Below are 12344 nucleotides of genomic sequence, written 5' to 3' on the forward strand. Positions count from 1 at the left end.
TTACAAATTTATGTGATCATATTTTTTACATATTATACCTAGGATCCGATACCACCAGAATCATGGTCCGGTTATAGAGATGCATCGAAGTACGGAAATGTGGCGATTCAAATGGATTTAACACAGATAATTATGGGAGATGAAGATTGTCTCTATTTAAATGTGTACACCACAAAAATCGAACTCTCAAAAAAGTGTCCGGTAATGGTATGGATACACGGCGGTGCCTATAGTTCAGGTTCTGGTGATGCTACTATTTATGGTCCCGATTATATCGTGCAGAAAGATGTAATATTGGTTACTCTGAATTATAGATTAGGCGTTATGGGTACGTCATCCATTATTTTAAAGTGTGTTCCTTGTATGTTACTCGTGTTCGTAAGTTTTTCTCAGAAACATATATTTAGTAATACTTACAGTTTTTATTTTTATATAAGCCATTAGTATGTAATGCCATTACAGTCTATCATCAGATGTTAATAAAAAAAAAATAGTTAAAATGAATACACTAAAAATATTACTGCAAATATTAAATAAGAGAATATATTACAAGCAATTAGAAAGTGAAATCGATCCCAGCCCAAGAAATTTTATGAACAAGGCATATCCGTCATCTGATTTTACAATAGAAGAAATGCTTTGCTAATAATATTATTAACATTAGTTGATTTAAATGTTTGAATTTTCCATCTGCTATATTTCATTTAACTGTCACTAATATTTTTTTATTATTATGACAAAATTGTTAAAGTCAAAATGAATAATGCTTCTAAAAGCAAATTATTTAGAGATTATTAAATTATTAAATTATTTAGAGAAAACTAGAGAACAGAGAAAACTACAATATTATAATTAATCTATTAACTATTAACCCTATTAATTAATCTATTAATCTATTAAAAAATAATTAATCTATTAACCCTAAAATCAACACTTTTCTTTCTGTTTGTTTTTTATAATCTACTTTTTAAATTGAATGTGTCAATTATATAAGAGAAAGAATTATACGATTTTTAGGTTTTTTGAACCTTAACGATGAAGTAGCAGCAGGTAATCAAGGTCTGAAAGATGTGGTCTTAGCATTAAAATGGGTTCAAAACAATATATTACAATTCGGTGGAGATCCAGAAAATGTTACTATCTTTGGAGGAAGTGCTGGCGGAGCCATCGTACATTGTCTAGCTCTGTCTCCATTAGCTAAAGGTACGATCTAGAATTTTCTCATTACAATAACTTCATGCCTTATCTTGTTTTAATATGAGAAAAAATGCAAGATTTTACGATATTTATTAAATTAGTTTCATGATTATATGTCTTGCAGGTTTATTCCACAAAGTGATTTCACAAAGCGGCGTCATTTCAAATCCTTGGGCCTTCTATGAATGGACGGACATAGGTTTTCGACTTGTCAAAAAGCTCGGAAAGGAAACATCAGATCCAAAAGCCGCATACGAATTTTTAAAAACAATAGATGCAAAAACACTTATGAAAAATTCACAACGATCAATTTTCACAGAAACAGTAAGTATCTTAATATTATAATATATAATATTAGCTATTATATAATAATATAATATTATAATATTATTAATAGTATATAGATTATACTAAAATAAAATTTGATTCGTTACATGTGATGTAGAGAATAAAATTTTGATATATATGAATAAAATATTTAATTCGATAACATTATCAGGAGAGATTGAGTTTTACCATGTCCCTTTTCACACCTACTCTGGACACTAAGTCACCAAATCCATTTTTTCCTGAACATCCAAGGGAATATATAAGCCGAGGAATTCAAATGCCCTTCATTTTAGGATTTAATCGTAATGAAGGAATATTTCTTTTAAAAGGCATTGTTTTCGGAGGTAGTATAAAAGTATTATATTTTGCCTCTTTCACTAAATATGTTTTACTTTGTTTCACTTTTATTTCTTTTGCACTAGGTTTGTCTTTTATATAATGTGGTCTGTTAAGAATATTGTAATTTTGATATACACATTTAACAAATACACTATATTTAAAAAAATTTTTATAATAACAATTAGAAATATAAAATAATGTTGAAATTGATGGCAAACACTATTAAATTAAAATATTCAACGTGTATGTTAGTTATTTGTATTTAGCAGTTACATATTACATTTTTTAATTAGTATGTTTTTATAACAAAAATGTTAAGTTTAATGTATTTTTGAGATATTTTTTATTAATTTCAAATAGACAATTATTTCTTAGCGAAAGTGTTCTTGAAATATTATTCGTTTTTAGTTTTAGTCTATACAATACCCTAAAGTGATCATTTTTTATTAAGTATAATCATTTTTTAAAATTATTTCAGATATAAACGATAAAGACCTGGGAAAAGTAAATACTGATTTTAAAAAAGCAATATTATCAAATACATTATCCAGGTTATCTAAAATGGGAATTACCATCGAGGAATTAAGAGCCTTATATTTTAAAGGAAAAGCAATATCAGAGAAAACTTTGACAAATTATGCAGATTTCTTAGGAGATCAATTTTTCGTACGTGATATAATGGAAGTATGTGAAATGCAAAAGTCTTCTGGTGGTTATAACTCTACATATTTATATCATTTTGATTATAACAGCAAAACTATTATGAAAACAATGTTAAACATCAAAGTTGATGAAGGTATAATCATGTTAATTAATCAATGAAAACACACTTTTACTGTCTATAGTGTATATATATCTCTAAATTTTTATATCAAATTGTGCGTAAAGCTACAACAAAATTAATAAATATACAGAAATGTAAAAAAATTTAGAATTAAAAACAAATATTTTAAAACAGAAATAATAAATCCGCAATTTTAAGAATAAATTTTAAAAAATACTAATAGATATAACAATATTTTGCAGGAGTGTGCCATGGAGAGGATTTAAGTTTCCTATTTTGTCCAGAGGCAGCAAAAATGTTGAACTTATCACTACCTGAACCTGATTCAGATAATTACAGAATAGTAAATTACTTCACGCAAATGTGGACAGATTTTGCTAAAACAGGGTACAAAGAATTTTTTCTTTACTTTATATAAAACCTTCAGACATACATTAATAATTAATTTAAATCAATTTTTAGAAATCCAACGCCTACTACAAATTTATGGTTACCAATATCCGATCCAAAAAACAAAGACTATAATTATTTAAATATTGATTTAAATCTGCAAATGAAAACCTTTCAGAAAGAAAAAGCACGCTGGAATTGGGAAAATTGTAAAAAAACGTTCTAATATTCTACTTACGTGGGTCGTTTGATAAGTTTGGTAAATTTCCATGAAATGGCGCTACAATCCATTTGATGACGCGACCTCTCGAAAGATCCACTCTTCGAACCCTTTCAGGCCAAATTTCAGCCAGAAAGGACGCATAGTTCACGTTTGGTAGACATTTGAAGTAGACTGTCTCAAAGTCTGCAAAATACTCATTGACGGCGACAATGACTTCCTCATTTGATGAGAATTTTTTCCCACCGAGCCAAGTTTTTAAGTTTGGGAACAGAAAGAAGTCACACGAGGTCAAATCCGGAGAATAGAGTGAATGAGGAATCAATTCATAGCCCAATTCGTAGTTTTGTCACTGCAACGGTCGACTTGTAGGACGGCGCGTTGTCGTGATGGAAAAGCACTTTTTTGCGCGCCAATCTCACTTTAAATGACTACCAAAAAATTATATTCTAATTAAAATTTCTTTCGTATGTAAATAATGAAATTATGAACGAAAGAAGTTATTATATTTATTTTAGTGTCTCATTACAAATAATAAGCTTTTTAATAAAATTGATATGAATTTTCTATTATTAAAAATGTTAAAATGTTATTATAATATTTTAGTTATAATATTTACTATTAAGAATTAAATATATGTAAATATAATATTTTTTAAATGTAAATAAATATAATATATTTTTAATTAAAAAAAGAAAAAAAAGTCTTATTAAATTATTAAAAATTCGAGAATATAATTCATAATCTAACTTAAATTTTATTTTTATGTTTACAGTCGTGATTATTTTAAAGTTTATTGATAATTTTAATTTTAGATTGTATTTTTTAATTACTTACGTGAGCTTTTTATAAGTAGTGAAGAAAAATTAAATATTAGAGGATTAAAATATTTTTTAAATAAAACAAATTATGTTCCCGATAATTCAAAGTAACAAGTAATAGATTAAACTACTGGGAATCAACGGTACACAATACGCAAATTTATAAAAATATTTCCTAATACCTGAAAAATGATAACAAAATCAACAATAAGAGAGGAATTTAAAAATCTTAAATTACGGTTGCTTTTTATTTTAAATTTAAACTGTGGAAAAACTACTGAAAACGCTTACTACAATATTATTAATTTAATCGGAAGGAACAACTAAAATGATGTCCTCTACATAGTGCGATAATAAAACAATAAATCTAAATTTAAATTTAACGCTTTTTTCTCCATAAGTCAGGTTAACAATAATGATTTGATATATGAATTATGTTAGTGGATAAATAAAATATTTACGAATAATACAATGATTTGAAATGGAATATTAATTTTATGGATTTTGGATAGGTCATAAGCTTTGGGTAAAATGGAATCAATGTAATATAAAGAAAAAGATTGTTTGAATATATTATAATCCTAATACTAATTTTTTGCTATTGCATTGATCTTTTCTCAATAATTTATTGTTATATTTAAGATCATCTTAATATGGATTAAGGGGTTAATCGTTTAATCGAAAAAAAATGAATTTCCATAAATTTTTTTGAAAAGATATATGTATAATTTTTTATAAAGTTTTTGTATTTAAAAGCTTTTCTTGATAAAAAAAAATCTTTATATTTTTTAATGCAAAAATATTAATTTACTGGAATCCAAATTATCCGACGATTTTCGAGTTATTCATCATGAGAAGAACTCTAGATGTGCCTGATTTAATTATTGAATTTTATATTCAAACTTTATCATATTTTCTTGTTGAAATAACATTCTTTAACAACCTTAAATATTATTTGCTGATCGTGATTGATATATTTAAATATTAACTCTCACGTTATCGTTTAACAAAATAATAAATATTTATTTTTTTCAAACACAAATATAACAATATATAACAATATATAACAAAAGATAAAAAAAGCAAAAAGGTGTTGAATGAGAAAATTTAAATTTTAACTGATAATAACTAATTTTAGCAAATAGAGCGTTAGAATGTTTCTTTACGACTTTCCCAATTCCTTTCCTTTATAAAAAATTTTCATTTCTGGATTTAAATCAATATTTAGATAATTATAGTCTTCGTTTTGTGGACTAGTTAATGATAACCATAAATTTGTAATAAGGGTTGGATTTCTAAAAATCAAATTTAAATTAATTATTAATAATACATATTTATAGAATTCCTGTAAAATAAGGAAAAAGTTGTTTATACCCTATTTTAGCAAAATCTGTCCACATTTGCGTAAGATAATTTATTATTTTGTGATCTTTTGAATCAGATTTGGGTAAAGATAAGTTCAACTTTTTTGCAACTTGTGGGCAAAATAGAAAAAATAATTCCTCTCCATGACATACTCCTGTAAAATATTGACTTAAAATATACATTAATAAATTATTTTTAAAACGGCATTCTCATTTTCACCTGAAAATTACATTTTTTAGTTTTGAATTTTTTAAATTTCTAAATATTAATTTTTTTTTTTATGAAAGATATTTGTATCATTATTTTATGCATAATTTTTAGATGCAAATTAAATAGACTTAAACGTAACGATTTAGCATAAAGATTTAGAAGCATCATTGGATGATAAAAATACATTTATGTTTTTTTAAATAAGAAATTTTTATATAATTGTGTATGAATTAATTAACGATTTTTATACCTGGAAGTTTGATATATTGCAACTTTTTCGGAAGAGAACTTTCGCTCTCATAATTGAAATGATATAGATACGTTGATTTACTACCAGAAGACTTTTGTAATTCACATACATTATACACATTCATTATATCGCGTGTCAAAAATTCGTCTTCTAAGAAATATGCATAATTTGTCAAAGTTTCTTCTGATATTTCTCTTTTTCCGAAATATAAAGATCTTAATTCCTCGACAGTAATTTCTATTTCAGGTAACTTGGATAACACATTTGATAATATTGTTTTTTTTAAATTAGTATTTACTTTTTCCAGGTTTTCCTTGCTTATGTCTGAAACAATTTTAAAAGTGTAATTATAGATTTTCAGTATTATAGATATTCAGTATCAATAATGGAACGCAGTTAAAATATAATATATACCAGTATATATTACCTCCAAAAAAGCTGTCGTGTAAACAAATGTTCCTTCTTCACGATTAAATCCTAAAAGGAAGGGCACATGAATCGCGATTTATATATTCCTTTGGATGTTTAGGAAAAAATGAATTCGGTGAATCGCTGTCCAGACTAGGTGTGAAGCATAGGCTAAAATTCAATCTCTCCTGATGTTACAAATGTGAAAATATTTTATTCATATCAAAATATTTTAGTCTTTATTCATGTAACGAATTAATATAGAAGCTAATATAGAAATATAATTTATATTAATAAAATATTGAAATATTTACTTCTTCTGTGCGTAGTGACCATTGTACATTTTTCGTAAGTATTTTTGCATCAATTATTTTTAAGAACTCGTATGCAAGTTTCGGGTCTGACGTTGTTTTTCCAAGTTTTTTGGCAAGCCGAAAACCATGATCCATACATTCATTGAAAACTCAAGGATTTAAGACAACACCACTTTGTAAAATCACTTTGTGAAACAAACCTGTAAAATACAAGTCGTGATCAAATTCGTCTAATAAATTCATTATTGTAAAATTTTGTTTTCCTTCCTTTCAAGTGTATAGTGCATAATTTTAGAATATATTGATTTTCAAATTATCAATCTCTTGCTTAATTTTTTATCGATAAGTTCTTAAATAGCATTTAAAAAAATTTTTATTTTTTATAAATTTTTGAATATTGAAAATATTGTATGTATCTCTTCGTAATTTAAATAAAAATTGTTGTGTTACGTATATACCGCACGCACACGCACACGCACACGCACACGCACACGCACATACATGGAACAAAAAAGATTTTAATAATATTTCTTATGAAAAGAAGATTAATAAAACAATAATTTCATTCAATTTTTCTTTTATTCAGCTATTTCTGAACGCACAGTGTTTGAATACTTCGATTCATGAAAAATTTAAAATTAAGTTGATCAATGAATTCAAAATATGAATTAAAATATAAGAGATTTAATAATAAAAGTTTATAAATTGTAGATACCTTTAGCTAATGGAGACAGAGTTAGACAATGTGTAATGACTGCACCAGCACTTTGGCCAAAGATAGTAACATTTTCTGGATTTCCTCCAAATTTTAATATATTTTTTTGATCCATTTTAATGCTAAAACTACATCTTTCAGATCTTGATTATCTGCTGCCACTTTATCATTGAGATTCAAAAAACCAAAAAACCGTATAAACTTTTCTCTTACATACTGAAAAGAATCTGGTTGCATCAATTGAAATTCTGATTGAAAATAAACAAATCAGAATTTTCTAATTGAATCTATTATAATTTTAGTTATAAGATTTAATTAAGATTTTAATTAATATGGTCAGAATCTTTTGGTTCGTTCATTTTCAACTAGAAATTTTTTTCAGTGTAAGGTTGATATACCATATTCGAATTTAAAATGAATAATAAAAAAAAACAAACAGAAGAAAATATTTATTTTATAATTAATAAATTAAATATAATTCTCTACTTTTTTCCTTTAAAGACATTTGAAAAAACTATGAACGCTCGTAATATACAAGAAAGACGCATCACAATAATGGATAACCAGAATGCTTAATCTATAATTCAGGGTAATCAATACTATGTCTTTTTGCATGATATAATTGGGACCATACCAGTCTGCGTTACCAGAACCTATACAAAAAGCACCGCCGTGTATATATCATTACGTGTCCATATCATTATACTGGACGCTTTTCCAAAGATTCGATTTTCGTAGTAAACACATTTAAATAAAGACAATCTTCATTGCCTATAACTTCGTGTGTGATAACATCTACTTGAAGAGCTACATTTCCATACCTCGAGGCATCTCTTTCACCGGACCATGGTTCCGCTAATACCGGATCCTATAAAATATGTAAAATATATATAAATATATATAAATTAATGTATATTAACACAATATTTATACTTTTAAAAGAAATACGTAGAGGCTCAGCAGATAATGTTCTTTAAATATTTTTTTAAACATTTATTTATCATTAATTTTACACAATTTTTTATTTATTTTTTATGAGTCATTTTCCAAATTAATTTAATATTTATTTAACGATTATTAAAAAAAAATGTTTATTTAACAATAATTATTCATTTGAAATAATGGTTTAAAGAAACATTTATTTAATGTTTATTAAATATTTTTTTTTTGTTATTTATTTATTTAAAACACGATTAAAAATTATTTATTTAACATTTATCTGACTTTTATTATAAATATATAAAAAATGTCATTATTTTCTAAAACTCAAATTAATATAAAACTGATCGAAATAATAAAATAATCACGGAGGAGAAATTAGTACAATATAATTGCGATAAGTATATATGGGCAATAAGAATTATATGCATCGATTACAAGAGGCGTGATGGATAAAGTATTAAACTCATTGAGTCACTGATACCTGATCCCAGATTCAAAACTCAGTCAGTAAGTGAAAAAGATTAAAATATAATTAAAAATTAGAATTAATAAAATTAGTTGTCTAAGGTTTAGGCACTGTTGATAAAAACAAATATTTTAAAAACATTTTTAAAAACATTTTTAAAAACATTATCTGATTGGAGGAAAGCTGATTGAAGGAAAGCTCCCTATTATAAAATAAGTGCCTAATATGAGACAGCCGCGTTTCCGCTAAACTAATAAACACTATCTATTGGTTCCATCACAAATTTATTGCTCTTGGATTGAAAACTATTTAATGGAAAATTAATTATTAGATCATGCCTGTAGTCGTTTATAAAAAAAGATTAAAAATTTGAATGTCTTCAAGTTTTATTGAGATGAACCTTTAAACTTTGTTTATTATTTAATAAATAAATATTTGACAATAAATTTTTCATGTAGTGATGGAGTAAGATCGTACTAAAAACATTGGTTATGCAACCTCTAATCATAATTTTTAATATATATTCAAAAAAAAGTATAATTGCCAAACAATTATTATTGTACATTTGCGACATACGCATCTACCACGATATACAGATCAGTTATATTATTTTATTATTCTAATCCAAAAATTACAATAAACTTAACTATTTAGAAATGCTTAGAAAACAATTTCTGAATGAAAAAACGGATCTAAATTTCCTGATTAAATTTATTAAATTTTAATTGAGATAAATAGATATATTTAATTATGATGACCAGAATTTTGATTAATATGATTATATAGAACTTTACTGATTCGTTCATTTTCAATCAGAAATTTTTCTCAGTACGCATCTTTAAAAATTTCCTTCTTAACGCAATTTATCACAATTTACAAACAAATGCAATTTATTGCTAAACCAAATTTGTTTCACATAAATAATATACAGTTACGGACAAAATTAAGTGGACAAATAGTGGAAATAATTAAAAATTAGTCAAAGTAGTATTACTATTATATAACTATGTTTTTTATATATTACATATCTTTGTGATACATACATTATTTAGTGAATAATTGAAATTAATATTTACATTTTTTTTTGTACACGCAAACTATATTGAAAAAGTCAGCTAATTGTCGAGAGACAAAAATAAATGGACACTTGGATAAGACTGTAGGATAAAAAACGTAAATAAATATGATATGTAGTTCTCCTTTCCACAGTAGTTTCAAAATAATTAGTTTCAATTTAGATTTTGTGCAAAACATATTATTTTTGAATAAATAATATAATAAAATGTCCGGAAGAAAAGAAATTTTAAATCAAATTCGCTATTTAATTGTTTCTAACTGCCATAAGAAGTTAAATTACCGTGTGATAGCACAAAAGTACTACGTATCCAAAAGTGCAGTAGAAAAAATTTATAAAAAATATTTGTTGCATAATACCATAGAAAATTTAAGAGGTCGTGAATACAAATGTTGTATTATCATATAAAAAGACCGAATTATTCGTCAATGTTGATAGAATCCAAAGATTGCATCACGAAATATTATTGAAAGTTAGAAGTTTCTATATATTAGTATATTACTAATTGGCTTTATTTTATAGATTGCGTACTCAAAAGATTAATCACAGCAGCATTATTTTTTTTTGCGCGTTTTACTCTTGTCCTGAAATAAGAACATTGTATTAAGCTAACGCGTATAAATGCAAATCTAACTGTGAAATAACAAAAAAAAATAATAAAATGACCTTATCTACTTTTATACATATGTAGTTTTGTTGTTATTGACTGATTTTTCTCATAAATCCACTAATCCACTAATAAATAACTTATCGATTCTTCAAAAAATACTGGCTGAATTTTCAGTATTGTCTCTATATATAGCTGTTTGAAATTACAAATATGTAAATCAGGCCTGTTGCATTTTAACTCCGGAGCCAAAGCACACCTAGTGAGAAATGACAATAGAATGTCGATTCGACATCGAATCATTTAATCAAGATGAATCCAACGATGAATCTGTGCAAATCATATGCGAATAATATTTACGCATACATTTTATGTATAAATAAAACTATGTTCTATACTGCATTAATTTCTTCACACTATTGTAATAACAATGATAATATTGAAAAATTTAAATTTAAAAATATTGACATTTATTCGAATTATATGTTTCTATTGACATTATATTTATATTATTGACATCGTCGATCACCGATAACCGCCATAGCATTCGTGTTTATTTTGCCAGTTTCTCAACGTATTAATTTTGTCTCATTGTAATAATTTTGTTTTAATCAAAAGTTATATGAAGTAAAGAAGAATTTAAGGTGACTCGAAGAATGGAATAAGGTGAAGATTTATATATGTATATAGATATTAAAGTAAAGAAATATAGGAAAGTTTCCATTATTGCAACAACTCTGCAAAAATTTAGCTCTCTAAAGTCTAAATGAATATCTTCTGTTCCAACAAGAGTTAAATTAAATAAAAAAAAAAAATAGAACTAAGTGTACTAACTGTTGAAAAAGAGAGATTTTTATTTTTACTAATAAATCAATTCATAAATTTTTAAATATTAACAATAAATTTTTATTTTATAAATCGATATATAGATGTAGTATAGATAATTATATTTTAATGAGAGAGATCGAGAGACAAATAGAATTTTCATGTTAACGCATCGAAAGAACTAACCCAAACAATTAAATGTAGTAAATTTATTGATCATTGCACTGAAAGAAAAGATTGGTTGCTGAAACAATTCAGATAGTAAAATATAGTGTAATTGTTACATACTAATAACTTGTATCGGCTCAATAAAAGGCATTACCATATTTATACACTGAAAGAAAAGAAATTGTAGCAGCAAATTTTTAGTTACATTAGCCTATCCATGTCAGTATATGATTTCGATAAACTAACGCAACTAAAAATTTGCTGCTACAATTAAAAACTGGTTGCTGCAGCTATATAAAAATGCTATGCCATATTTAACTATCTAAATTGTTGCAACAACTAATTTTTTCTTTCAGTGTATAAATATGGTAATGCCTTTCGAGCCGATACAAGTTATTAGTATGTAACAATTTATTATTTTTTAATTACACAGTATACGTTTCGACCTCTGGATTTAGATCTTCTTCAGTACAATAAATTACATTAATAGAATAAATTATAAATACAAATATATATGAGTGATTCTTATAAAGTGCATATTATAACGGTTGTCACGATTTCATTCGAAATTGTGTAATATGAAGTCTGATAATGTTGGCTACCGCCTTAATCTCCATTTACGTATCATTAAATTGCCAGATTTACTGAGTGAGAAAAATTACATGTATAAATTAAATGTAAGAGAATTTCTATTAAAATTTACACGAAATTAGTAAGTGGAGCGCATTGAGATGTTGATTATTTCTTTTTGCAAATTATGCTTCGAATAACGGTTGTCGCTGCAAACATGATCATATATAAAAAATTTTTTATCGAAATCTTATTCTGAAAAAAGAAATTAAAAATTAGGAGCCTTAAAGTTCATCACTTTTACTTTCTTCTACTTTATACATGAGATATAAACAATGTAAATTATGT

The 12344-nt window shown here is 25.6% G+C and overlaps 1 protein-coding gene and 1 pseudogene across 2 annotated transcripts in view; one reads left to right on the forward strand and one right to left on the reverse strand.

Annotated features, from left to right (window-relative positions):
• The window catches only part of LOC108686847 (para-nitrobenzyl esterase-like), a 6507-nt gene extending 3224 nt beyond the window's left edge, over nucleotides 1–3283 (forward strand). For both annotated transcript variants that reach the window (XM_018192338.1, XM_018192339.1), the window contains exons 3-9: nucleotides 43–328; nucleotides 1018–1203; nucleotides 1322–1521; nucleotides 1697–1871; nucleotides 2345–2662; nucleotides 2893–3037; nucleotides 3113–3283. In XM_018192338.1, coding sequence (XP_018047827.1) covers nucleotides 43–328; nucleotides 1018–1203; nucleotides 1322–1521; nucleotides 1697–1871; nucleotides 2345–2662; nucleotides 2893–3037; nucleotides 3113–3266 — 1464 coding nt within the window. In that variant the 3' untranslated portion in view covers nucleotides 3267–3283. The remainder of the gene's footprint in view (nucleotides 1–42; nucleotides 329–1017; nucleotides 1204–1321; nucleotides 1522–1696; nucleotides 1872–2344; nucleotides 2663–2892; nucleotides 3038–3112) is intronic.
• A 1960-nt stretch (nucleotides 3284–5243) lies between these two features.
• On the reverse strand, nucleotides 5244–9557 carry LOC108686841 (annotated as a pseudogene).
• Between the last annotated feature and the right edge of the window lie 2787 nt (nucleotides 9558–12344).

Source organism: Atta colombica, unplaced genomic scaffold, assembly GCF_001594045.1.
Source record: "Atta colombica isolate Treedump-2 unplaced genomic scaffold, Acol1.0 scaffold197, whole genome shotgun sequence".
In the NCBI taxonomy this organism is placed as follows: Eukaryota; Metazoa; Arthropoda; class Insecta; order Hymenoptera; family Formicidae; genus Atta; species Atta colombica.